The 23,498-nt window shown below is 38.3% G+C and overlaps 1 protein-coding gene across 5 annotated transcripts in view; it reads right to left on the bottom strand.

Moving 5' to 3' along the window:
• SLC41A2 (solute carrier family 41 member 2) overlaps window positions 1-23,498 on the bottom strand; it is a 167,098-nt gene that overhangs the window by 102,343 nt on the left and 41,257 nt on the right. For all 5 annotated transcript variants that reach the window (XM_060113016.1, XM_060113012.1, XM_060113013.1 and 2 more), the window contains exon 2: window positions 20,570-21,291. In XM_060113016.1, coding sequence (XP_059968999.1) covers window positions 20,570-21,124 — 555 coding nt within the window. In that variant the 5' untranslated portion in view covers window positions 21,125-21,291. The remainder of the gene's footprint in view (window positions 1-20,569; window positions 21,292-23,498) is intronic.

Below are 23,498 nucleotides of genomic sequence, written 5' to 3'. Positions count from 1 at the left end.
TCTTTCTTTCTTTCTTTCCTTCCTTCTTTCTTTCTTTCTCCCTTTTCTTCTGAGCCGTGTGGCTGACAGGGTCTTGGTGCTCTGGCCGGGTGTCAGGCCTGTGCCTCTGAGGTGGGAGAGCCGAGTTCAGGACATTTGTCCACCAGAGACCTCCCAGCTCCACATAATATCAAATGGCAAAAGCTCTCCCAGAGATCTCCATCTCAACGCTAACCCAGCTCCACTCAACGACCAGCAAGCTACAATGCTGGACACCCTATGCCAAACAACTAGCAAGACAGGAACACAACCCCAACCATTAGCAGAGAGGCTGCCTAAAATCATAATAAGGTCACAAACACCCCAAAACATACTACCGGACATAGACCCGCCCACCAGAAAGACAAGATCCAGCCTCATCCTCCAGAACATAGGCACCAGTCCCCTCCACCAGGAAGCCTACACAACCCACCTAACCAACCTCAGCCACTGGGGGCAGACACCAAAAACAATGGGAACTATTAACCTGCAGCCTGCAAAAACGAGACCCCAAATGTAGTAAGTAAAGCAAAATGAGAAGACAGAAACACAGCAGATGAAGGAGCAAAGTAAAAACCCACCAGACCAAACAAATGAAGAGGAAATAGGCAGTCTATCTGAAAAAGAATTCAGAGTAATGATAGTAAAGATGATCCAAAATCTTGGAAATAGAATGGAGAAAATACAAGAAACGTTTAACAAGGACCTAGAAGAACTAAAGAGCAAACAAACAATGACGAGCAACACAATGAATGAAATTAAAAATTCTCTGGGGGTTCCCTGGCAGCACAGTGGTTGAGAGTCCGCCTGCCAATGCAGGGGACACGGGTTCGTGCCCCGGTCTAGGAGGATGCCACATGCCGCAGAGCAGCTGGTCCCGTGAGCCATGGCCTCTGAGCCTGTGCGTCCGGAGCCTGCGCTCCGCAACGGGAGAGGCCACAACAGTGAGAGGCCCGTGTACTGCAAAAAAATAAAAATAAAAATTCTCTGGAAGGAATCAATAGCACAATAACTGAGGCAGGAGAACGGATAAGTGAGCTGGAAGATAAAATAGTGGATAAAACTACTGCAGAGCAGAATAAAGAAAAAAGAATGAAAAGAATTGAGGACAGTCTCAGAGACCTTTAGGACAACATTAAATGCACCAACATTCGAATTATAGGGGTCCCAGAAGAAGAAGAGAAAAAGAAAGGGACTGAGAAAATATTTGAAGAGATTATAGTTGAAAACTTCCATAATATGGGAAAGGAAATAGTCAGTCAAGTCCAGGAAGCAAAGAGAGTCCCATACAAGATAAATCCAAGGAGAAACACACCAAGACACATATTAATCAAACTAACAAAAATTAAATACAAAGAAAACATATTAAAAGCAGCAAGGGAAAAGCAACAAATAACATACAAGGAAATCCCCAAAAGGTTAACAGCTGATCTTTCAGCAGAAACTCTGCAAGCCAGCAGGGAGTGGCAGGACATATTTAAAGTGATGAAAGGGAAAAACCTGCAAACAAGATTACTCTACCTAACAAGGATCTCATTCAGATTTGACGGAGAAATTAAAACCTTTACAGACAAGCAAAATCTAAGAGAATTCAGCACTACCAAACCAGCTTTACAACAAATGCTACAGGAACTTCTCTAGCCAGGAAACACAAGAGAAGGAAAAGACCTACAATAACAAACCCCAAACAATTAAGAAAATGGTAAATGGAACATACATATCGATGATTACCTTAAATGTAAATGGATTAAATGCTCCAACCAAAAGACAGAGACTGGCTGAATGGACACAAAAACACGACCCATATATATGGGTCTACAAGAGACCCACTTCAGACCTAGGGACACATTCAGACTGAAAGTGAAAGGATGGAAAAAGATATTCCACACAAATGGAAATCAAAAGAAAGCTGGAGTAGCAATTCTCATATCAGAGAAAATAGGCTTTAAAATAAAGGCTATTACAAGAGACAAAGAAGGACACTACATAATGATCAAGGAATCAATCCAAGAAGAAAATATAATAATTGTAAATATTTATGCACCCAACATAGGAGCACCTCAGTACATAAGGCAAATGCTAACAGCCATAAAAGGGAAAATCGACAGTAACACAACCATGGTAGGGGACTTTACACCCCACTTTCACCAATGGACAGATCATCCAAAATGAAAATAAATAAGGAAACACAAGCTTCAAATGATACATTAAACAAGATGGACTTAATTGATATTTATAGGACATTCCATCCAAAAACAACAGAATACACATTCTTCTCAAGTGCTCATGAAACATTCTCCAGGATAGATCATATCTTGGGACACAAATCAATCCTTGGTAAATTTAAGAAAATTGAAATTGTATCAAGTGTCTTTTCCGACCACAACGCTATGAGACTAGATATCAGTTACAGGAAAAAATCTGTAAAAAATACAAGCACATGGAGGCTAAACAATACACTACTTAATAACCAAGAGATCACTGAAGAAATCAAAGAGGAAATCAAAAAATACCTAGAAACAAATGACAATGAAAACACGATGACCCAAAACCTATGGGATGCAGCAAAAGCAGTTCTAAGAGGGAAGTTTACAGCAATACAATCCTACCTTAAGAAACAAGAAACATCTCAAATAAACAACCTAAACTTACACCTAAAGCAATTAGAGAAAGAAGAAAAAAAAAAACCCCAAAGTTAGCAGAAGGAAAGAAATCATAAAGATCAGATCAGAAATAAAGGGAAAAGAAATGAAGGAAACGATGGCAAAGATCAATAAAACTAAAAGCTTGTTCTTTGAGAAGATAAACAAAATTGATAAACCATTAGCCAGACTCATCAAGAAAAAAAGGGAGAAGACTCAAATCAATAGAATTAGAAATGAAAAAGGAGAAATAACAACTGACACTGCAGAAATACAAACGATCATGAGAGATTACTACAAGCAACTCTATGCCAATAAAATGGACAACCTGGAAGAAATGGACAAATTCTTAGAAATGCACAACCTTTGGAGACTGAACCAGGAAGAAATAGAAAATATAAACAGACCCATCACAAGAACTGAAATTGAACCTGATTAAAAATCTTCCAAAAAACAAAAGCCCAAGACCAGATGGCTTCACAGGCAAATTCTATCAAACATTTAGAGAAGGGCTAACACCCACCCTTCTCAAACTCTTCCAAAATATAGCAGAGGGAGGAACACTCCCAAACTCATTCGATGAGGCCACCATCACCCTGATACCAAAACCAGACAAAGATGTCACAAAGAGAGAAAACTACAGGCCAATATCACTGATGAACATAGATGCAAAAATCCTCAACAAAATACTAGCAAACAGAATCCAACAGCACATTAAAAGGATCAGACACCATGATCAAGTGGGGTTTATCCCAGGAATGCAAGGATTCTTCAATATATGCAAATCAATCAATATGATACACCATATTAACAAATTGAACGAGAAAAACCATATGATCATCTCAATCGATGCAGAGAAAGCTTTTGAAAAAATTCAACACCCATTTATGATAAAAACCCTGCAGAAAGTAGGCATAGAGGGAACTTTCCTCAACATAATAAAGGCCATATATGACAAACCCACAGCCAGCATCGTCCTCAGTGGTGAAAAACTGAAACCATTTCCACTGAGATCAGGAACAACACAAGGGTGCCCACTCTCACCACTATTATTCAACATAGTTTTGGAAGTTTTACCCACAGCAATCAGAGTAGAAAAAGAAATAAAAGGACCAAATCGGAAATGAAGAGTAATGCTGTCACTGTTTGCAGATGACATGATACTATACATAGAGAATCCTAAAGATGCTACCAGAAAACTACTAGAGCTAATCAATGAATTTGGTAAAGCAGCAGGATACAAAATTAATGCACAGAAATCTCTAGCATTCCTATACACTAATGATGAAAAATCTGAAAGTGAAATTAAGGAAACACTCTCATTTACCACTGCAACAGAAAGAATAAAATATCTAGGAATAAACCTACCTAAGGAGACAAAAGACCTGTATGCAGAAAATTATAAGACACTGATGAAAGAAACTAAAGATGATACAAATAGATGGAGAGATATACCATGTTCTTGGATTGGAAGAATCAACAATGTGAAAATGACTATACTGCCCAAAGCAATCTACAGATTCAATGCAATCCCTATCAAACTACCACTGGCATTTTTCACAGAACTAGAACAAAAAATTTCACAATTTGTATGGAAATGCAAAAGACCCCGAATAGCCAAAGCAATCTTGAGAAAGAAAAACGGAGCTGGAGGAATCAGGCTCCCTGACTTCAGACTATACTACAAAGCTACAGTAATCAAGACAGTGTGGTACTGGCACAAACACAGAAATATAGATCAATGGAACAGGATAGAAAGCCCAGAGATAAACCCACGCACATATGGTCACCTTATATTTGATAAAGGAGGCAAGAATACACAATGGAGAAAAGACAGCCTCTTCAATAAGTGGTGCTGGGAAAACTGGAGAGGTACATGTAAAAGTATGAAATTAGAACACTTCCTGACACCATACACAAAAATAAACTCAAAATGATTAAAGACCTAAATGTAAGGCCAGACACTATCAAACTCTTAGAGGGAAACATAGGCAGAACACTCCATGACATAAATCATAGCAAGATCCTTTTGATCCACCTCCCAGAGAAATGGAAATAAAAACAAAAATAAACAAATGGGACCTAATGAAACTTAAAAGCTTTTGCACAGCAAAGGAAACCATAAACAAGACCAAAGACAACCCTCAGAATGGGAGAAGATATTTGCAAATGAAGCAACTGACAATGGATTAATCTCCAAAATTTACAAGCAGCTCATGCAGTTCAATATCAAAAAAACAAACAACCCAATCCAAAAATGGGCAGAAGACCTAAATAGACATTTCTCCAAAGAAGATATACAGATTGCCAACAAACACATGAAAGGATGCTCAACATCACTATCCATTAGAAAAATGCAAATCAAAACTACAATGAGGGGCTTCCCTGGTGGCACAGTGGTTGAGAGTCCGCCTGCCGATGCAGGGGACATGGGTTCGTGTCCTGATCCGGGAAGATCCCACATGCCGTGGAGCGGCTAGGCCCATGAGCCATGGCTGCTGAGCCTGTGCGTCCGGAGCCTGTGCGTCCGGAGCCTGTGCTCCGCAATGGGAGAAGCCACAACAGTGAGAGGCCCGCATACAGCAAAACAACAACAACAACAACAACAACAAAAACCTACAATGAGATATCATCTCACACCGGTCAGAATGGCCATCATCAAAAAATCAACAAACAATAAATGCTGGAGAGGGTGGGGAGAAAAGGGAACCCTCTTGCAGTGTTGGTGGGAATGTAAATTGATACAGCCACTATGGAGAACAGTATGGAGGTTCCCTAAAAAACTAAAAATAGAACTACCATACGACACAGCAATCCCACTACTGGGCATATACCCTGAGAAAACCATAATTCAAAAAGAGTCATGTACCAAAATGTTCATTGCAGCTCTATTTACAGTAGACAGGACATGGAAGCAACGTAAGTGTCCATCAACAGATGAATGGATTAAGAAGATGTGGCACATATATACAATGGAATATTACTCAGCCATAAAAAGAAACGAAATTGAGTTATTTGTAGTGAGGTGGATGGACCTAGAGTCTGTCATACAGAGTGAAGTCAGTCAGAAAGAGAAAAACAAATACCGTATGCTAACACATATATATCGACTCTAAGAAAAAAAAAAGGTCATGAAGAACCTAGGGGCAGGACGGGAATAAAGACACAGACCTACTAGAGAATGGACTTGAGGACATGGGGAGGGGGAAGGGTAAGCTGTGACAAAGTGAGAGAGTGGCATGGGTATATATACACTACCAAAAGTAAAATAGGTAGGTAGTGGGAAGCAGCCACATAGCACAGGGAGATCAGCTCGGTTCTTTGTGACCACCTAGAGGGGTGGGATAGGGAGAGTGGGAAGGAGGGAGATGCAAGAGGGAAGAGATATGGGAACATATGTATATGTATAACTGATTCACTTTGTTATAAAGCAGAAACTAACACACCATTGTAAAGCAATTATAGTCCAGTAAAGATGTTTAAAAAAAAAAGGAGACTTCTTTCTCCATTATAGATTGTTTCATACAGCTTAAATATGCTTTACCAGATACATAATGTTTTTCATTAAACTTTTTGAAATAATTATACATTCACTTGTGGTTATTAAAAATAATAGAGAGATCCCATGTATCCTTTATCCAGTTTCCCCCAATGCTAATATCTCGCAAAACTCTAGGACAATCTCACAACCAGGATATTGATATTGATATAGTCAAGATACAGAACATTTCCATCACCACAAGGATTCCTCCTGTTGCCCTTTTATAGCCACGTCTACTTTTCTCCACTCCCAGCCCCTTCTTAATCTCTGGCAACTGCGAATCTGTTCTCCATTTCCATAAAATGTTGATTCAAGAAGTTTTATAAATGAATATAATATGTATAACCTTTTGAGATTTGCTTTTTTCACTCAGCATAATTCTCTGGAGATTCATCTAGATTGTTGCATGTGTCAACAGTTCATTCCTTTTTGTTGCTGAGTAGCATTCCATCATATGGATTTACCAGAGTTTGTTAAACCATTTGACTTTTGAAGGACTTCTGGGGTGTATCCCAGTTCTGGGCTATTATGAATAAGGCTGCTGTAAACATTCACGTATAGGAGTTGTGTTAGCATAAGTCTTGATTCTCTGGAATAAATGCCCAGGAATGCAATACCTAGGTTGTATGATAGTTAATGTTTAGGTTTTATTTTTTTTAAAGAAACTGTGAAAGTGTTTTCCAGAGCGGCTCTGTCATTTTAAATTCCCAACAGTAATATATGAGTGATGCCATTTCTCTACATGCTCAGTAGCATTTGATACTACCACTATTTTTTTTTTTTTTTTTTTGCGGTATGCGGGCCTCTCACTGTTGTGGCCTCCCCCGTTGCGGAGCACAGGCTCCGGACGCGCAGGCTCAGCGGCCATGGCTCACGGGCCCAGCCGCTCCGCGGCATATGGGATCCTCCCAGACCGGGGCACGAACCCGTATCCCCTGCATCGGCAGGCGGACTCTCAACCACTTGCGCCACCAGGGAGGCCCTACCACTATTTTTTATTATAATCATTCTGATAGGTACACAGTGGTATTTCATTGTGGTTTTCATTTGCGTTCCTCTAATGGCTAAAGATACTAAATATCTTTTCAAGTTTATTTGCCATCTGTACATATTTTTCTGTGAAACGTCTCTATGCTTTTTTTTTTTTTTTGGCCTATTTTCTAACTGGGCTGTTTTTGTTAAAATGTTGAGTTTTTGAGAGTTATTTATTCTAGCCTTTTGCCAGATGTGTGGTTTGCAAATAATTTCTTTCTCTCTATAACTTGGCTTTTCATCCTTTCAACAAGGTCATTCACAGAACAAAATTTTTATTTGATAAAGTCCAATTTATCCATTTTTCATTTTATGGATCACGCTTTTGGTGTCAAGTTTAAGCATGTCTATCCCTCCACCAAATACCACAGTCTTGATTACTGTGGTCATTTTAATAAGCTTGGAATCAAGCAGACTGATCCTTCCCACTTTGTTTTGATTTTTTTTTTTTTTTTTTTTTTTTTTTTTTTTGCGGTATGCGGGCCTCTCACTGTTGTGGCCTCTCCCGTTGCGGAGCACAGGCTCCGGACGCGCAGGCCCAGCGGCCATGGCTCACGGGCCCAGCCGCTCCGCGGCATATGGGATCCTCCCAGACCGGGGCACGAACCCGTATCCCCTGCATCGGCAGGCGGACTCTTAACCACTGCGCCACCAGGGAGGCCCTTGTTTTGATTTTTAAAAAGAAAATTCTATTTTCTTTCCCTTTGCATATACATATTAATATTATTTATTCTATTAAAAAAATCTTGTGGACATTTTTTTTTTTTGAAATAAACTTTTTTTTTTTATTTTACAAATTTAATCAGTTATACATATACATATGTTCCCATATCCCCTCCCTTTTGCGTCTCCCTCCCACCCTCCCTATCCCACCCCTCCAGGCGGTCACAAAGAACCGAGCTGATCTCCCTGTGATATGCGGCTGCTTCCCACTAGCTATCTACCTTACGTTTGGTAGTGTATATATGTCCATGCCGCTCTTTCACTTTGTCACAGCTTACCCTTCCCCCTCCCCATATCCTCAAGTCCATGCTCTAGTAGGTCTGTGTCTTTATTCCTGTCTTACCCCTAGGTTCTTCATGACATTATTTTTCTTAAATTCCATATATATGTGTCAGCATACAGTATTTGTCTTTCTCTTTCTGACTTACTTCACTCTGTATGACAGACTCTAGGTCCATCCACCTCATTACAAATAGCTCAATTTCATTTCTTTTTATGGCTGAGTAATATTCCATTGTATATATGTGCCACATCTTCTTTACCCATTCATCCGATGATGGACACTTAGGTTGTTTCCATCTCCGGGCTATTGTAAATAGGGCTGCTATGAACATTTTGGTACATGTCTCTTTTTGAATTATGGTTTTCTCAGGGTATATGCCCAGTAGTGGGATTGCTGGGTCATATGGTAGTTCTATTTGTAGTTTTTTAAGGAACCTCCATACCGTTCTCCATAGTGGCTGTACCAATTCACATTCCCACCAGCAGTGCAAGAGTGTTCCCTTTTTTCCACACCCTCTCCAGCATTTATTGTTTCTAGATTTTTTGATGATGGCCATTCTGACTGGTGTGAGATGATATCTCATTGTAGTTTTGATTTGCATTTCTCTAATGAGTAAAGATGTTGAGCATCCTTTCATGTGTTTGTTGGCAGTCTGTATATCTTCTGTGGAGAGATGTCTATTTAGGTCTTCTGCCCATTTTTGGATTGGGTTGTTTGTTTTTTTGCTATTGAGCTGCATGAGCTGCTTATAAATTTTGGAGATTAATCCTTTGTCAGTTGCTTCATTTGCAAATATTTTCTCCCATTCTGAGGGTTGTCTTTTGGTCTTGTTTATGGTTTCCTTTGCTGTGCAAAAGCTTTGAAGTTTCATTAGGTCCCATGTGTTTATTTTTGTCTTTATTTCCATTTCTCTAGGAGGTGGGTCAAAAAAGATCTTGCTGTAATTTATGTCATAGAGTGTTCTGCCTATGTTTTCCTCTAGGAGTTTGATAGTGTCTGGCCTTACATTTAGGTCTTTAATCCATTTTGAGCTTATTTTTGTGTATGGTGTTAGGGAGTGATCTAATCTCATACTTTTACATGTCCCTGTCCAGTTTTCCCAGCACCACTTATTGAAGAGACTGTCCTTTCTCCACTGTACATTCCTGCCTCCTTTATCAAAGATAAGGTGACCATATGTCCGTGGGTTTATCTCTGGGCTTTCTATCCTGTTCCATTGATCTATATTTCTGTTTTTGTGCCAGTACCATACTGTCTTGATTACTGTAGCTTTGTAGTATAGTCTGAAGTCAGGGAGCCTGATTCCTCCAGCTCCGTTTTTCGTTCTCAAGATTGCTTTGGCTATTCGGGGTCTTTTGCGTTTCCATACAAATTGTGAAATTTTTTGTTCTAGTTCTGTGAAAAATGCCATTGGTAGTTTGATAGGGATTGCATTGAATCTGTAGATTGCTTTGGGTAGTAGAGTCATTTTCACAATGTTGATTCTTCCAATCCAAGAACATGGTACATCTCTCCATCTATTTGTATCATGTTTAATTTCTTTCATCAGTGTCTTATAATTTTCTGCATACAGGTCTTTTGTCTCCTTAGGTAGGTTTATTCCTAGATATTTTATTCTTTTTGTTGCAATGGTAAATGGGAGTGTTTCCTTGATTTCACTTTCACATTTTTCATCATTAGTATATAGGAATGCCAGAGATTTCTGTGCATTAATTTTGTATCCTGCAACTTTACCAAATTCATTGATTAGCTCTAGTAGTTTTCTGGTAGCATCTTTAGGATTCTCTATGTATAGTATCATGTCATCTGCAAACAGTGACAGCTTTACTTCTTCTTTTCCCATTTGGATTCCTTTTATTTCCTTTTCTTCTCTGACTGCTGTGGCTAAAACTTCCAAAACTATGTTGAATAAGAGTGGTGAGAGTGGGCAACCTTGTCTTGTTCCTGATCTTAGTGGAAATGGTTTCAGCTTTTCACCATTGAGGACGATGCTGGCTGTGGGTTTGTCATATATGGCCTTTATTATGTTGAGGAAAGTTCCCTCTATGCCTACTTTCTGCAGGGTTTTTATCATAAATGGGTGTTGAATTTTGTCAAAAGCTTTCTCTGCATCTATTGAGATGATCATATGGTTTTTCTCCTTCAATTTGTTAATATGGTGTATCACGTTGATTGATTTGCGTATATTGAAGAATCCTTGCATTCCTGGAATAAACCCCACTTGATCATGGTGTATGATCCTTTTAATGTGCTGTTGGATTCTGTTTGCTAGTATTTTGTTGAGGATTTTTGCATCTATGTTCATCAGTGATATTGGCCTGTAGTTTTCTTTCTTTGTGACATCCTTGTCTGGTTTTGGTATCAAGGTGATGGTGGCCTCATAGAATGAGTTTGGGAGTGTTCCTCGCTCTGCTATATTTTGGAAGAGTTTGAGAAGGATAGGTGTTAGCTCTTCTCTAAATGCTTGATAGAATTCCCCTGTGAAGCCATCTGGTCCTGGGCTTTTGTTTGTCGGAAGATTTTTTATCACAGTTTCAATTTCAGTGCTTGTGATTGGTCTGTTCATATTTTCTATTTCTTCCTGATTCAGTCTTGGCAGGTTGTGCATTTCTAAGAATTTGTCCATTTCTTCCAGGTTGTCCATTTTATTGGCATAGAGTTGCTTATAGTAATCTCTCATGATCTTCTGTATTTCTGCAGTGTCACTTGTTACTTCTCCTTTTTCATTTCTAATTCTATTGATTTGAGTCTTCTCCCTTTTTTTCTCGATGAGTCTGGCTAATGGTTTATCAATTTTGTTTATCTTTTCAAAGAACAAGCTTTTAGTTTTATTGATCTTTGCTATCGTTTCCTTCATTTCTTTTTCATTTATTTCTGATCTGATTTTTATGATTTCTTTCCTTCTGCTAACTTTGGGATGTTTTTGTTCTTCTTTCTCTAATTGCTTTAGGTGCAAGGTTAGGTTGTTTATTCGAGATGTTTCCTGTTTCTTAAGGTGGGATTGTATTGCCATAAACTTCCCTCTTAGAACTGCTTTTGCTGCATCCCATAGGTTTTGGGTCGTCGTGTCTCCATTGTCATTTGTTTCTAGGTATTTTTTAATTTCCTCTTTGATTTCTTCAGTGATCACTTCGTTATTAAGTAGTGTATTGTTTAGCCTCCATGTGTTTGTATGTTTTACAGCTCTTTTCCTGTAATTGATATCTAGTCTCATAGCATTGTGGTCGGAAAAGATACTTGATACAATTTCAATTTTCTTAAATTTACCAAGGCTTGATTTGTGACCCAAGATATGATCTATCCTGGAGAATGTTCCATGAGCACTTGAGAAAAATGTGTATTCTGTTGTTTTTGGATGGAATGTCCTATAAATATCAATTAAGTCCATCTTGTTTAATGTATCATTTAAAGCTTGTGTTTCCTTATTTATTTTCATTTTGGATGACCTGTCCATTGGTGAAAGTGGGGTGTTAAAGTCCCCTACTATGATTGTGTTACTGTCGATTTCTCCTTTTATGGCTGTTAATATTTCCCTTATGTATTGGGGTGCTCCTATGTTTGGTGCATAAATATTTACAATTGTTATATCTTCTTCTTGGATCGATCCCTTGATCATTATGTAGTGTCCTTCTTTGTCTCTTCTAGTAGTCTTTATTTTAAAGTCTATTTTGTCTGATATGAGAATTGCTACTCCAGCTTTCTTTTGATTTCCATTTGCATGGAATATCTTTTTCCATCCCCTTACTTTCAGTCTGTATGTGTCTCTAGGTCTGAAGTGGGTCTCTTGTAGACAGCATATATATGGGTCTTGTTTTTGTATCCATTCAGCCAGTCTGTGTCTTTTGGTGGGAGCATTTAGTCCATTTACATTTAAGGTAATTATTGATATGTATGTTCCTATTCCCATTTTCTTAATTGTTTTGGGTTCGTTATTGTAGTTCTTTTCCTTCTGTTGTGTTTCTTGCCTAGAGAAGTTCCTTTAGCATTTGTTGTAAAGCTGGTTTGGTGGTGCTGAATTCTCTCAGCTTTTGCTTGTCTGTAAACGTTTTAATTTCTCCATCAAATATGAATGAGATCCTTGCTGGGTAGAGTAATCTTGGTTGCAGGTTTTTCTCCTTCATTACTTTAATTATGTCCTGCCACTCCCTTCTGGCTTGTAGAGTTTCTGCTGAGAGATCAGCTGTTATCCTGATGGGGATTCCCTTGTGTGTTATTTGTTGTTTTTGCCTTGCTGCTTTTAATATGATTTCTTTGTGTTTAATTTTTGACAGTTTGATTAATATGTGTCTTGGTGTATTTCTCCTTGGATTTATTCTGTATGGGACTCTCTGTGCCTCCTGGACTTGATTAACTATTTCCTTTCCCATATTAGGGAAGTTTTCAACTATAATCTCTTCAAATATTTTCTCAGTCCCTTTCTTTTTCTCTTCTTCTTCTGGAACCCCTATAATTCGAATGTTGGTGCGTTTAATGTTGTCCCAGAGGTCTCTGAGACTGTCCTCTGTTCTTTTCATTCTTTTTTCTTTATTTTGCTCTGCAGTAGTTATTTCCACTATTTTATCTTCCACCTCACTTATCCGTTCTTCTGCCTCAGTTATTCTGCTATTGATCCCATCTAGAGTATTTTTTATTTCATTTATTGTGTTTTTAATCGATGCTTGATTCATCTTTAGTTCTTCTAGGTCCTTGTTAACTGTTTCTTGAATTTTGTCTATTCTATTTCCAAGGTTTTGGATCATCTTTACCATCATTATTCTGAATTCTTTTTCAGGTAGACTGCCTATTACCTCTTCATTTGTTAGGTCTGGTGGGTTTTTATCTTGCTCCTTCTCCTGCTGTGTGTTTTTCTGTCTTCTCATTTTGCTTATGTTACTGTGTTTGGGGTCTCCTTTTTGCAGGCTGCAGGTTCGTAGTTCCTGTTGTTTTTGGTGTCTGTCCCCAGTGGCTAAGGTTGGTTTAGTGGGTTGTGTAGGCTTCTTGGTGGAGGGGAGTACTGCCTGTGTTCTGGTGGATGAGGCTGGATCTTGTCTTTCTGGTGGGCAGGTCCACGTCTGGTGGTGTGTTTTGGGGTGTCTGCGGACTTTTTATGATTTTAGGCCACCTCTCTGCTAATGCGTGGCGTTGTGTTCCTGTCTTGCTAGTTGTTTGGCATAGGGTGTCCAGCACTGTAGCTTGCTGGTCGTTGAGTGAAGCTGGGTGCTGGTGTTGAGATGGAGATCTCTGGAAGATTTTCGCCGTTTGATATTATGTGGAGCTGGGAGGTCTCTTGTGGACCAGTGTCCTGAAGTTGGCTCTCCCACCTCAGAGGCACAGCACTGACTCCTGGCTCCTCAATTTGGGATGATTTGTTGTCCATTCATGTATTCCACAGATGCAGGGTACATCAAGTTGATTGTGGAGCTTTAATCCGCTGCTTCTGAGGCTGCTGGGAGAGGTTTCCCTTTCTCTTCTTTGTTCTCACAGCTCCTGGGTCTCAGCTTTGGATTTGGCCCTGCCTCTGCGTGTAGGTCGCCGGAGGGCATCTGTTCTTCGCTCAGACAGGACAGGGTTAAAGGAGCAGCCTCTTCGGGGGCTCTGGCTCACTCAGGCCCGGCGGGAGGGAGGGGCACAGAGTGCGGGGCAAGCCTGCAGCGGCAGAGGTCGGCGTGACGTTGCACCAGCCCGAGGCGCGCCGTGCGTTCTCTCAGGGAAGCCGCCCCTGGATCCCGGGACCCCGGCAGTGGCAGGCTGCACAGGCTCCCGGAAGGGCGGTGTGGACAGTGACCTGCGCTCGCACACAGGCTTCTTGGCGGCGGCAGCAGCAGCCCCAGCGTCCCACGCCCGTCTCTGGGCTCCGCGCTTTCAGCCGCGACTCGCGCCCGTCTCTGGAGCTCCTTTACGCGGCGCTCTTAATCCCCTCTCCTCGCGCACCAGGAAACCAAGAGGGAAGAAAAAGTCTCCTGCCTCTTCGGCAGCTCCAGAGTTTTCCCGGACTCCCTCCTGGCTAGCTGTGGCACATTAGCCCCCTTCAGGCTGAGTTCTCGCCGCCAGCCCCAGTCCTCTCGCTGCGGTCTGACCAAAGCCCGAGCCTCAGCTCCAGCGCCGCCCGCCCCAGCGGGGGAGCAGACAAGCCTCTCGGGCTGGTGAGTGCCGCTCGGCACCGCTCCTCTGTGCGGGAATCTCTCCGCTTTGCCCTACCCAGGTATGTGGGGAGTTTCTTGCCTTTTGGGAGGTCTGGGGTCTTCTGCCAGTGTTCAGTAGGTGTTCTGTAGGAGTTGTTCCACGTGTAGCTGTATTTCTGGTGTATCTGTGGGGAGGAAGGTGATCCTTGTGGACATTTTTAAAGTTCTGTTAAACATGTATATCAGTTTGGGGAGAACTGACATCTTTATTACGTTGAGTCTTCTAAGGCATGAATATGGCAAGTCTCTCCATTTATTTAGATCTTCCTTGATTACTTTCATCAGTGTTTTGTAGCTTTCAGCATAAAAATCCTGTATGTGTTTTCTAAGATTTACATCTAGGTGTTTGTTTTTTGAGTAAATGTTATTGTATTTTTAATTTCAATGTCCACATACTCATTGCTAGAAATAAAATTTTTTTTTTTGTATGTATTGTGTATCCTGGGCCTTACTGAACTCATTTATCAGTTCTTGGAGTTGTTTTTTGTTTTTGTTTTTGTAGATTCCTTGGGATTTTCTAATTAGACAATCATGTCATCTGCAAATAGGAACAGTTTTATTTCATCCTTTCCAATCTGTATGTCTTTTATTTCCTTTTCTTGACTTATTGCACTATGTTGAATAAAGGTAATGAGTGTGGACATCCTTGCCTTGAACCTGATCTTAGGGGAAAACCACATTTGGTATTTCATCATTAAATTAAGTATAACGTTGAGGAAGTTCCACTCTATTCCTATTAATTGACTTTTTTTAATCATGAATGGGTGTTGAATTTTGTCAAATGCTTTTTCTGTATCATTTGATGTGGTCATGTGATTTTTTTCTTTAGCCTGTTAATATGGTGAATTATATTGATTTTCAAATAGTGAACAAGACTTGCATCCCTGGAATAAACCTCATTTTTCATGGTGTATAATTCATTTTATACGTTGCTAAATTCTATTTGCCAATGTTTGTTAAGGATTTTTTTAGTCTATATTCAGAAGAAGTATTGGTCTGTAGTTCTTTTTGGGTTTTTTTGGTTTGTTTTTTGCATTGTCTTTGGTTTGGTATCTGGGTAATACCAGCTTCTTAAAATGAATTAGTAAGTGTTCCCTCCTCTTCTATTTTCCAGAAAAGCTTGTGTAGAATTAGTGTTAACTCTGCTTTAAACATTTGGTAGAATTTTCAGGTGAAACTATCTGTGTCTGAAGATTTCTTTTTTGGGAGTTTTTAAAATTATGAATTCAATTTCCTTAATAAGTATAGAGCTATTCAAATTATCCACTTCATTTCGGGTGGATTGTGGTAATTGTGTTTTTTGAGGAAGTGGCCCACTTTAAGTTGTAAAATTTACATGTGCAGAGTTGTTTGTAGTACTTCTTTACTATCCTTTCGCTGTCTACAGGATCTGTAGTGATATCCCCTATTTCATTCTGATCTTGGTAATTTATGTCTTCTCTCTTTTATTTTTCATTGTCAGTCTTGCTACAAATTGTCAGATTTATTGATCTTTTCAAAGAACCAGAAGTTAGTTCCACTGACTTTTTTCTACTGTTTTCCTGCTTTCAGTTTCATTGATTTTTGCTTTTATATTTATTACTTCCTTTCTTCTGCTTGCTTTCGGTATATTTTGCTCATTTTTCCTAAGCTTTACTGAGGTATAATTGAAAAATAGAATTGTAATATATTTTAAGGGTACAGTATGATGACCTGATATACATATACATTATGAAAGGAATTCCACCAACAAGTTAATTAACATATCTATCACCTCACAGAGTTACTTTTTTTTTTTTTTTGGTAAGAATACTTAAGATTTACTCTCTTAGCAAATATCGAGTATACAATACAGTATTATCAACTACAGTCACCATGCCGTACATTAGATTCTCAGAGCATACTTACCTTGTAACTGAAAGTTTGTACCCTTTCACCAACTTCTCCCCATTTCCCTCACCCCCTCAGGCCCTGGCAACCACCATTCTACTCTGTTTTTATGAGTTTTACTTTTTTTTTTTTTTAAGATTCCACATGTAAGTGATACAATGCAATATTTGTCTTTCTCTGTCTGGCTTATTTCACTTAGCAGAATGCCCTCCAGGCTCCCTGCTGGGCCTTTGCTGATGTGGATGTGGGTGAGGCCACGGTTTTTTCTGTAGTGTTTGGCTAGAGTAGAACAGTTATTGTCTAAAACTGTTTTGTCTTGCTAGGGTGTCCCTTTCCTAGTCCTTCAGCTACAAAGAGCAGGCTTTTGTTGGTTTGGTTTTGTTTTGTCTGCCCTTCTTGGCATTTCTTGGTTGCGGGCTTCTTTAGCTCTGAGTCTGGGATATATGAAGCAAAATAACTAGAACGAACCCAACTAAAAATGTAAAAGACCTGTGTTCAGAAACTGTAAAACATCAATGAGGGGAATTAAAGATGACCTAAATAAGTTGAGGCTATTATTCCATGTACCTGTGTTGGAAGACTAAACAATGTAGAGTCAATTCTCCCCCTTATTATATCTGAATCACAATCGCTACTACTTTTTTTGAAAACTGACAAGCTTTTATACTAAAACATACATAGAAATGCAAAGGGAAAAGAATAACCAAAGCACTCTTCAGGAAGAATAAAGAGAGAATGTTCTCTACTAGATATCAAGATTTATAAACTAGAGTAATGATGATGGTGTGGTATTCACGACAAGAGACATAAATACACCAAAGGAACAGAATTGAGAGCCCAGAAGTTGACCTACACATAAATGGCCAAATATTTATATTTATAACAAATATTTTGGTTATATAACAGTGCAGAGACAATTGGAAATCCATGTGAAAAGGAAAAAATATAACCTCTAACTCACACTCTGTACAAAAACCGACTCCCGGTAGGGAATGATCTAAATGTAAAAGGCAAAACAAAGCTTCAAGGAGCTATTATTAGAGAATATCTTAATTCACAGGGTATGGAAAGATTTCTTAAACAGGAGACAAAAAGCACAGACCATAGAAAAGTAGGGAAAAGGGGACTGTATAAAAATTAAGAACTTCTGCTCATCCAAACACATAACTGAGAGAGTAAAAAAGCAGGCCACAGAGGGGAAAAAATTTTGTGATACATATAACTAAAAGGCTTACATCCAGAATATGCAAATAACTCCTATAAATCAATAAGACAAAGATAAACAATCAAATAAGAAAATGGGCAAAGAAACTTCACCAATGATATCCAAATGGTCAGTAAACATCATTAGTCATCAGGAATATCCCAATTAAAACCTCCATGAGATGCCACCCCACATATGCCAGAATTTCTAAAATTAAAAAGACTTCTAATACCTTGTATAAATAATAATATAGAGCACTAGACCTCTCATATACTGCTATATTAGTCTGTAAATTGGTACAGCCACTTTGGAAAACCATTTGACAAATGCTACATTTAAATATCTGCATATTCTAAGACCTAGAGATTCCATTTCTACATATATACCCAAGAGAAATGCATGCACATGTACAGCAAGAGCCTGGAAACACCATTAGGCCCAATGTCCATCAACAGTAGAATGGATTAAAAAAATAGTAGAATGGATTTTTAAAAAATAGTAGAATGGATAAACTGTGATGTATTTATACACTGGATTACAACACAGCAATAAAAATAAATGAACAACAGTTTCCTAAAACTTACGTAATGTTGACCAAAAAAACCCAAACATAAAAGAATATATACTCTATACTTCCACTGGATAATTTTTGAAAAGAATTAAGTAAAACCAAGCAGTAGTGCTTAATAATACATGCTTATAAAGACAAAAAAGTTCTTATAAAAATCAGATTATTTTAAAAAAATCAGACTATTGATTATCTTTGGTAATGGAGAAAAAAAGGAAGCTATTGGAAGGGAGCACTAATGAAGACTAATGAAGTATAGGTAAGAGTCTATTTCTTGACCCAGGTGATGGTTATCTGGTTGTTCGTGTCATGAAAATTCACTGAGCTGTATGTTTTTGTTTTCACTGAGCTGTTTGTTTTCACCCTGTATGTTTTAAATTTCACAATTTAAAAGTTTTAAAAACCTCATTCAAATGAAATCTTTCAAAACATTTACATTATGTCTTTATGACTTTTAACACTGAAGTTTAACACTATAAAGTCCTTAGGGCTAGCAGTATTAAAGTTCATAAAATCATAAAAGGAACTTTTCCCAATTACACATGTGCTCTTCTCTCAAATAGCATCAAGAAATAAGTGAACATGCACCAGAGGAAGGTACATAATGAATTACGTAAATATTCTGCTTAACAGTCTATACTCTAACATATTTTTCCTATAGATGTTATCATCCTATAGCTAAATGTTGAGTGTTTCTTCAGAATAACTGGTATATGAAGAAAAAAAAAGTCAACCCAAAACAGCATATTCATTTTAGCAGCTATGATACTATGGTAATAATTTGAAACAATTATATTTCAAGTGGACAGATAGGTTTGGTCTCCCTAGAGTATTACAGTCTATTCAAAAATTCAATATACTTAACACAGTATATCTTTTCATATCTTTTCTCCATCTGATGGTGGAAAAATTATGTTTCGATTTATGTACGTTTTCCATTTAGATAAAAATGTTATCTGTTTAAAAGTGTCTTAGAGTCACAGATAACCTAAGGTTTCTTTTAGGGAGCAAACAATGAAAGACAAAGGCACATGAGGATAATGTTTCTAACCCTTTTCCAGAGCCAAGCTTTCTCTGACTGATGAATGAAAACTGATAGTAACAGAATGCCACCTTTTAACAATTTACTGCTTTAGAAAGGTAATTATATAATAGGTAATTTTGTAATTTTGTATAATACTACATTAAGAACTCCTACAAGTCAATAAGTAATGTACCCATTTTTTAAATGGATAAAAGATACAAAACAGTACATAAGAAATATTCATAGAAAAGGTAAGAATGGCCATTAAACACATGAAAAGATCCTAAGGCATTAATAATAATTAAAGAATGTTAATTAAAATATGATACATTTTCCTATCAATTGGCAAAAATGAAAAAGATCAAGAATATCCAATGTTGATAAGGGTATGGATAGATAAAAGTACTTATATACTGATGGCAGGACTACAAATTGGTACAAACTTTTTGAAAGGCAATTTGACAATACCTATAAAATTTTAAACACAGCTGCCCTAATTAGCTGCCCTAATACCCAGCAATCCCATTTTTAAAATTTATCCTATGAAAAAATTAGTATGAGTGTATAAAGATAAATTTATAAGGATATTTGTTATAGCACCAGCATGGGAGAATGAATAACTAAATTTTGGTATATATGTACAATGGAAATATCAAGCACTCTTTTTAAAATGCTGAATATCTTTGTTACTAATTTGGAAAGATGTCCAAGATACATTAATAAGCAATGCAAATAAACTGCAAAAAATATATATAGCATTTTTTTTTTTTTTTTTTTTTGTGGTACATGGGCCTCTCACTGTTGCGGCCTCTCCCGTTGTGGAGCACAGGCTCCGGATGCGCAGGCTCAGCGGCCATGGCTCACAGGCCCAGCCACTCTGCGGCATGTGGGATCTTCCCAGACCGGGACACGAACCGGTGTCCCCTGCATCAGGCAGGCGGACTCTCAACCACTGCGCCACCAGGGAAGCCCTAGCATTTCATTTTTATTTTTGAAAAAAGACTCTACACATATGCATGTATATAAGCATAGAAAAAAGTCTGCAAGTATATATAGCAAACTCTTAACAATGGTAACCTCTGGAGGTGAAGAGAGTTTTGGTTTGGAGATGAGGAATAGGAAAGACTTATCTTTTATTTAATCCTCTGCATTGTCTGAATTCATTTTAATGAGCATATATTAATTTTTATTTTTAAAATAAGGATGTATTTAAATATAATGTTTATTGAGTTATTCATTTAGCTGATTTACCCAATTTGGGATTACTTTACTATTTAATATTTTATGAAAAGTTACTTTATGGTCAGAATGAGACAATTCTCTTAGAACTTCTAAAGGAAAACAAACAAAAAAAACAGAAATAGCAGATTCTTCACCAAAGTCAGCATCAGTTCATTTTAACTAAGGGATAAATTAAATCTAAATATAATGTTTGAGATTAGCAACCAACACAAAGCACTTTAAACAACAAAGACAGTGAAGTTAAACAAAGATGAAAACTCACCTGGACTATATCCAAAACCATGCCAGCTGAGACTGTTCCAAAGCCAGCTAACAAAAATGGCACAAGTATCTGCAGTGCCATGACACCACTGGACTCCTTTGGTAATTTCTGGTTTGCTTCCACAATGACATCTTCATCACCATCTCTAGATACATCTTCATCTTGTAACATGGCCGTAGTTTCTGAAGCCTCCCTTCCATCACAATAATTGTAGTTGGTGTAGTCATCATACTTTTGGCTACAGCTTGATGGCGTGTGCCCACTGTTGCCATGAAAAGATGGCTCTGAGAAACTGTGATATTCCATGTGTTGTTCAGATCTATTACTAAAAGTTTGTGCTGCAGTTGATAACCCATCTTGCCAAATGCTGTTTCCTTTTTTGTGCCTGTCTTCCTGGTTTTTCTGGTAAATTACCGGAACCATACTCAACAGTAAGTTTAAAAACTTATCAGATTGAATTGTATTTAAACTTAAAGTCCAGTCTACAAAACCTCCTCCACTACTCGGACCACCACTTGTTCTGTTAGTAATAGATCTTCCTTTACTATTAGTCATATTGTCATCGCAAAAGACCCTGTACGCCTTAGATCTCAAGCTTCATGAACCATAGCAGATGAATCAGAACCACATGAATGCTGGTTTAAATTAAGATGTTGACTTCATTGTGTAGAAAACGTTTCCACTAACAGAAGATGTTTAGAAGTTCCACAGAGGGATTGGATCTGGAAAAATAAAATAAAACGATTTTTAAAAGTCAGATTAACTATTTTGATACTTCATAATTAAAGGTATAAAATAACACATGTTCTTAAACCAACCCTAATGTACTGACATTATACTCTGGGCTTAACACATAACTGCTTTGTACACAGAAATGTAGTATACAGCTTTTTTGTGTGTTCTATCTTGGTTAAAAATGTTTATCTTTGCATACTTTATGTAATTAATACCCATGTAAAGTCTTCAAATGTCTCTGAAATTCTACAATAGACAAAGTTATTAAATAAAGTAATGGCTTCCATTACTTATACTGAGGTCTCAGAATCAAATTGCTACAACCCTTTACATATGCAGGCACAACAAAGGTAAAGTATATGACATTATATTTTAAACATATTAAATAATAATCCGTGTTACTTTATTTACAACTTAATATAATATACATTTTGTTATTAAAATATGAAGAAACGATGATAATGTTTGCCATGAAATTATTTGATAAATATCCTAAATAGTGTACATGGCATTTACTTCACATGTAAAATTAGGCTGATGTCATATTTGTAGTTTCTGACATACAAAAAATTCATTATAGTTGATTTAGGAATTTAATCTCTCTGTTACCTAAGAAATAACCAAAATGAAAAGGGATTACAAATATTCACTTAATCCTATTTTGCAAGCCAACCAAAAGAAAGCTTGCAATGCACTTATTACTTATTGCCCTTCTCAAAGTCAGCTCTGACCCTTAATCCCAGAGTATGCTCCTGATTGGCCGGTTATGGACAAGATTCTCTCTAAAGATCCTGAACTAAAGACACAGACACATTGTGTAAGCTGGTTTGAGAGTGACAGGCACTGAAGTTGTGAGGTCCTACATCACCTGCCCAGGTACAGAGTCTGACTCTTGGGACAGCTGCCACCACGTAGGTTTTCAAAGTTATTAGGGGGGGTGGGTCTAAGGCCTCAGGTGTTTCTCAGGAATGCCCAGCCCTGTCTTACATTTGTAAGAGCATCCAAGATCAACAAATTGGCTCTGATTTGATAAGGGATAGATGGCCCACTGCCTAACTGGACTGCCCACCCACCAAGCTAGGCTAAGAATTGTTGCTACAATACTGCTGCTTTTAATGAAAACCATTCTATTCTTCAATATTTGTTTTCAGTTTCTTAGAATATCGATCTCCTCTCCTTGGATAGGAAGATCAATAACAAGGAATGGCAAAGGGAAAAAGAAAAGGGGCTATGTTGGGGACAAGTGGATACTAGGATCTGGTTCATCTATTTCATCATTCACTCACTTTCCTTTCTTCCCTCTTGTGATTATGGAGGAGTCTGGGAATTCCTGCTGGGGAATATTCTTAAAATATAGATTTCTAGGACTCTGGACCTACTGACTCAGAATATGTTTGAGGCATATAAACCTTTTTTTTTTTTAAGCTCCCCAAGTAATTACAGTACAGACATCCTGTGGACCTGCTGAGAATCCAGTGAGATTAAGTACTAGTTGCCATTTTTGCCACTTGCAGGCTGATCAGTATGCAGACAAAGGCAGTGTTTAAAGAAAATCAAAGGAATGGAAACAATGTCCAGAGTGAAGCGAAGAAGAGCCCAAGCAGTCCACAAAGAGGAAGAAAGCCAGAACAGCTGCCTGAGAACTTTCCACGTAAGAAGGGCTCAGCTGTATGTCTGGAACTTATCAAATTCCCAGCAGCCTTACATGAGTCAGATTGAATGGGTTTCTGTTCCTTCAACCAATTCACCTCTTTTTATTTTTTATTTTATTTGTTTGTTTGTTTGTTTGTTTTTTGCGGTACGCGGGCCTCTCACTGTTGTGGTCCCTCCCGTTGTGAAGCACAGGCTCTGGATGCGCAGGCCCAGTGGCCATGGCTCACGGGCCCAGCCGCTCTGCGGCACATGGGATTTTCCCGGACCGGGGCACGAACCCGTGTCCCCTGCATCGGCAGGCGCACCCTCAACCACTGCGCCACCAGGAGAGCCCATCACCTCTTTTTAAGTAGTGAGCATTTCACTGCCCCAGAGAGATCTCTAATCAAAAAAAAAACAGAACAAACTTCAAAGAGATAAAGCTTTAAGACAAGTCTGAAGGGCCAGTGATGGACATAGGCAATTTCTTCTTCCCCTTGAAGCAGAATTATAAGGATAATCAAAATGGAAATGCAGCGAAATGTAGATAAACAATAAAGGA

The sequence above is a fragment of the Mesoplodon densirostris genome, chromosome 11 (assembly GCF_025265405.1).
Source record: "Mesoplodon densirostris isolate mMesDen1 chromosome 11, mMesDen1 primary haplotype, whole genome shotgun sequence".
Classification (NCBI taxonomy): domain Eukaryota; kingdom Metazoa; phylum Chordata; class Mammalia; order Artiodactyla; family Ziphiidae; genus Mesoplodon; species Mesoplodon densirostris.
This window is presented reverse-complemented; position numbering and strand designations above follow the sequence as displayed.